At 36.4% G+C, this 5,769-nt stretch overlaps 1 protein-coding gene across 5 annotated transcripts in view; it reads left to right on the top strand.

Annotated features, from left to right (window-relative positions):
* Positions 1-3,806, top strand: part of LOC106473942 — an 8,676-nt gene extending 4,870 nt beyond the window's left edge. For all 5 annotated transcript variants that reach the window (XR_002613811.1, XR_001291714.2, XR_002613810.1 and 2 more), the window contains exons 3-4: positions 547-700; positions 3,125-3,806. Coding sequence is in view for 1 of the 5 variants with exons in the window: in XM_022402332.1 (XP_022258040.1) it covers positions 547-700; positions 3,125-3,384 (414 nt within the window). In the remaining 4 variants the exon portion in view is untranslated. The remainder of the gene's footprint in view (positions 1-546; positions 701-3,124) is intronic.
* Positions 3,807-5,769: the final 1,963 nt, after the last annotated feature.

Raw genomic sequence — 5,769 nt, 5'->3', positions numbered from 1 at the left:
CCCACCAGGCCATGCCGGGGGTTCTACCCACCAGGCCATGCCGGGGCCCTAACCACCTGGCCATGCCGGGCCCGATGCAGTTGGAGAGAAAGTTAGAAAATAGAAAACAAAAAAGATTGATTTGGTTTGTTTTGAATTTCGCGCAAAGCTACACGAGGGCTATCTGCGCTAGCCGTCCCTAATTTAGCAGCGAAATACTAGAGGGAAGGCAGCTAGTCATCACCACCCAACGCCAACTCTTTTACCAACGAGTAGTGGGATTGACTGTTACATTATAACGTCCCCACGGCTGAAAGGGCGACCAAATTCAAAACAAACCAAACCCACCGGCCATACCTGCAAAACGTAGTCTCACAAATATAAAATACTTCATTGTATTGCAAGGCAATAGGATACATTTCAAAACTGTCACGAGGAACGGGTAGCGTGATGTATTACTCCGCCATTTCAGAATTGCGAATATCTTTGAGCTAATCTTCCACTGTAATCCTGTTTATTTCATTTTTTCTTTTTCAAACATAGATTTTATTTGATTTGATTTTTCAGGCTGACTGTGGTGAGTTTATGGGAATGTCCTACGGCAGGAAGAAAAGAGACATTACTGACAATTCACGATACCAAGTTATGTCTGTTTCCCGTGACGTCACAGTTTTAGATGATGTCACCAGTCGCACCGTTCATGCTAAGACTACTTCGATAGGTAAAGTTAGCCGAATTTAAACGTTAATAACCCAAATTAATATTTATATTAATTAATATTAATATATATATATATAGATTGTTTGTATTATTGTTTAAATTTCACTTTAGAATTGAAAAAAAAACTGTCCTTACTGATTTTCAGCAATCCACTAAATATTCAGTCCCATAATGGACGAAAAGTGCAATATTTGTTTTTTTAAATTAATAAAGTTTTATTATTTTGTTATAGTACAGTCTATATATATAAGTGTTTCGTAGATTAGGGTATATAATATTGAAAATACCCCGATTTTAGGTTTACTGGATTTTATACAATTGAACTAATAGGGTATTTCTTTTTTATGATTGTTTGTTTGTTTGTTTTTGAATTTCGCGCAAAGCTACACGAGGGCTATCTGCACTAGCCGTCCCTAATTTAGCAGTGTAAGACTAGAGGGAAGGCAGCTAGTCATCACCATTCACCGCCAACTCTTGGGCTACTCTTTTACCCAAGAATAGTGGGATTGACCGTCACATAATAACGCCCCCATGGCTGAAAGGGCGAGCATGTTTAATGTGACGGGGATTCGAACTCGCCACCTGCAGATTACGAGTCGATCGCCGTAGACATTAGGTTATACCCAGTCCGGACAGGTATGTCATCATACAGAATGACATAAGTACCCCTTGAACCGATATGTCACTTTTCCAGGCCTAGATTCTTGTTGATTGCGTTGCTGCTGTTGTTTGAGCACGTACACGGGTTTTGCCCCTGACCTTTGTGTTCGTGTATTCTCACCTGTTGCAAAACGCCACACTTTGCTTTTCACAACCGGTACGAGTTTTTGTAGATCTTTTTATAGATGGTCCTGGGTCCTCAAGATGATCCACATTTCATTGTTTTCTATTACCATTACGTATAAGTCTTTTAACTTCTTGATGCATAAATGATCTAAGTGTATGAATAGTTTGCGTTGAAAAAGGGCTGTTATATTTCCTTCCCAAAAACGATCAATCGTGGGGACATTACACTACCTACATACTCCAAATAATGTCAAAATGTAGTTCTGATACATCGGTTTCGCCACGACTTTATATTAACTGTCGTTTTCATGTAACTTGTTGATTTTCTTATGCCCCCCCCCCCCAGTGGCACTGCAGTGTGTCTGCAGACATACAATGCTAGAAACCTGGTTTCGATACCCGTGGTGGGCAGAGCACAGATAGCCCATTGTGTAGCTTTGTGCTTAACTTCAAACAAACAATGATTTTCTTATTCCAGATTGTTTTAGTATAACGTACTCAACCCTCTGTATATTACACTACTGGAATTACGCGTACATAACCATTTACTGTAATAGGCCTAGTATGAATTAATCTAGTCATACATATGCGATCATTATAGGAGACGTTTTAGTATACCTTGAAAATATATTTAATCATATCCTCTCTGTTAATAACAATTAGTTCTATTCTTTCCAAAAACTAGCCACTTACGGTGGATGTAGTCAAACAGGGACGTTTGGGGGGTTTTCTCCGCATTTAGATTAATATTTATTTGACTCCACTTTTGTGTGGATCCTAAATGAATATAATACCAGCTGGCAATATTATTGTGCAATTAATCAATCGCCAACTCCTACTTATCTTAGCGATTGTGGCGCCATCTTTTATTTACTTCTACCATCCAATGAACAGAAAAAAAAAACAGTCTATTTACCTGTTTTTTTATTCAAATTTATACAGAAAAATAGTCTAGCACGTGTATTATTTTATGTAAAAAAAGACAAATTTTAACTCTGTTATAAATATATCAATCAAGAAATGAAACAGGTCAAACCAAATTTGAAACTTAACAACAATGTAAATCTATCTATAAAAACAGTTACATATACATTGTTGTATAAAAACAGATCAAATTTACATTGTTGTATAAAAACAGATACATTTACATTGTTGTATGAAAAGAGATAAAATTTACATTGTTGTATAAAAACAGATAAAATTTCCATTGTTGTATAAAAACAGATACATTTACATTGTTGTATAAAACAGATCAAATTTACATTGTTGTATAAAAACAGATACATTTACATTGTTGTATAAAAACAGATCAAGTATCCATTGTTGTATAAAAACAGATAGATTTACATTGTTGTATAAAAACAGATCAAGTATCCATTGTTGTATAAAAACAGATAGATTTACATTGTTGTATAAAAACAGATCAAGTATCCATTGTTGTATAAAAACACAACAATGTAAATTTTATCTGTTTTTATACAACAATGTAAATTTTATCTATTTTTATACAACATTGTAAATTTGATCTGTCTTTATCAGGATTCATGGTATGATTCACTCGAAACTATAAAAAAATTGAGTCTTGTATTTTTTTTCTTCTGTAGTTAATATTTGTAACGTTTTTGTTTATTATTTACAGAGAAATTAGAAGATTCCAAAACCGAAACAGCCGCGCTTTCTGTACATTTTACATGGCTTCTAGGTGGAGCTACCATCGCCACTACCCTTTTCTTCTCTCTCGCATTAAATGTTTATTTTATCTTCATTGCGAAACGGAACTCATCAGTGTCTGAGAAAACAAATGAACACGGAAAAACAGATTGTTGTTCATCTCTGAAGACGCGCAAAACGGAAATTAATTACCCCCCGCGACGTACACAAAGGCCCTTGTTTGACTAAACCTAAATTATTTCGAATGATGTTATTTCTATTAAAAGGGAAAAAATATGTTTTGGGGAAATTGTGGGGTAAGTAAGGGTAACTTCATATATTTTATCTAATGGGTGATGCGGCATCCTTCAACTTTTGGTTTGTGCTTATATTTTGTTGTTGTTGTTCGTGGTATTTTACTTTATATCTTCATTCTTTACGTAAACGTCATCGTTTTAGGCTTAACCAATTTTTTACTTAACGAACGAGTTTAAGACTAAATAAAAGGAAATAAAAAACAGGTCACGACCGTGATAAAGTACTTTTTACATCTGTTAGTATATGTTAAGTAATACTAAGTGCTTCATTTCAAAGTTATTTAATTCTTTGTTGTTGTTGTTGTTTGCTCATTGTTTAAAATATGTTCCTAATTACTAATAAAGCTTGCTTTCTTTTAATCATTTTGATTTGAATTCTATTTTATGTTGATTTAACAATTCTTCACAAAACACGAGATTAGTTTAGTGTGTCAAATACGTTTCATCTTTCCAAAGGGTCTGTGATTTCGATGGTCCACGGTTCGTGTCCCGTTGCACCAAAATCGTGGTCCGTTGTTTGGAACCGTGGACATACGAGGGATTTTCCAATTCGATTGGAGTAGCCCAAGAGTTGGCGGTGGCTGTTGTTGATTAGCTGTTTTCCCTCCAGTCTATCAGTTCTAAATTAAGGGACGGCTAGCATAGATAGCCTTTTGTGTAAGTTTGCGCGAAAAAAAATACTGAAACAAACAAACATGGCGTATTTACCAGATTTTTCCGGTATGTATTTGCATAATTTTTTCTGTAACTGTGTTGCCATTAGGCCTAGCTTCATTGTTAAGTTCTGCACATGCATGGAGCATGCGTGTTTACATATATTTCGGTTGCTTGGCAACTTGTCATAAAGAATCATAAATGTAAATTTGAATATATTTTTAATGATGCTATTCCTTGTACACGTCGATTAAAAACGGGATAAATAATTAAATGAATATAAAACATTTTTTTTAGCGAGGTTTCCATTTGTCTAACACGAGGGTTAGTGATACTGAGAAAATGTAAGCCTCAGTGCTTGTGATATTTCAGTAACGTTAGCAGACTGGGTGTTGTATTCTCAGAAACGGTTACATGTCTTTCTGAATAGTACCTATATTGTAAACAATAACACGTGAAACTCCGTCAAAATTAAATTTCACCGAATGAAGCAACTCCAGGCCGTAAATAGATATGACAGAAATGGAAATTTTTGAAGAAACTCAGATCAGGTAGATTTTCGGAAGTAATAATTTTTAATCCACAAACCGTCATATATTTTCTATTCTAAACCAGAAACAACTCAGTCTCTAACTTAATATTCAACCAGCAGACTGAGTTCAGAAGGAAATATGTCCGTCTTAATGTGTTTCCGAGGCCCGGCATGGCCAGGTGGTTAAGGGGCGCTTAACTCGCAATCTGAGGGTTGCGGGTTCGAATCCCCGTCACACCAACCATGCCAACCTCCGCCTTTGACTGGTACCAAGTCCAGGATGAGTAAGTGGGACGGTTGGGCGCGGGGCTAGCAACTCCACCCCGTATAAATCAACCTGCTACAAGTAACTGCAACAACCTCTTCCGTTGGCGAGGTGTTGTTGCGGCCCTATGCTCCACTGGGAGTTTACAGGAATTAAAAATAAATAACAAAAAATGTGTTTCCGAGGGAAGAGATTAGGAGTAGTCCCTACTTGTATAGTTACTTCCCCCACCGAAGGTGACGGAGGTTATATTTTCATCCCTGTGTGTATGTGTGTGTGTTTGTCAGTAGGATTTCTCGAAAATGGCTGAATGGATTTGGACTAAAGTTGGTGTACGTTTGAACTATGACCCAGTTTAGAAGTGTTTAGTTTTCACACTATTTTTACTCTATAACTCAGTCAAAAATGATCGGATTTTAACGAAACTTGGTGGATATATGTAGAATATTATTCCTCATTGTCTTGCCAAAAATAGTCCGTGTCCGTTGATAACAACGGACATACAGACACGTTTTTTGATTATTTTTTTTGACGGCCGAATATGATCAACACTGCCTGGTGGTGATCTGCGCTCTACTAAGTGCCCCTCCAGTTATTACCTGTCGTAATTTGTTTCAAGGGAATAAATTTGGAATACGCTGTGTTTCCATATCTAAAATTTGGACCCTTTCGAAAGGGACATGACAAGAAAACTGACTGACTGTCAGAAAGACATACCTTCAGCAAATTGACTGACTGTCAAAAAGACATACCTTCGGCAAATTGACTGACTGTCAGAAAGACATACCTTCAGAAAATTGACTGACTGTCAAAAAGACATACCTTCGGCAAATTGACTGACTGTCAGAAAGACATACCTTCAGAAA

This window comes from Limulus polyphemus, unplaced genomic scaffold (assembly GCF_000517525.1).
Source record: "Limulus polyphemus unplaced genomic scaffold, Limulus_polyphemus-2.1.2 Scaffold6659, whole genome shotgun sequence".
NCBI lineage: Eukaryota > Metazoa > Arthropoda > Merostomata > Xiphosura > Limulidae > Limulus > Limulus polyphemus.
This window is presented reverse-complemented; position numbering and strand designations above follow the sequence as displayed.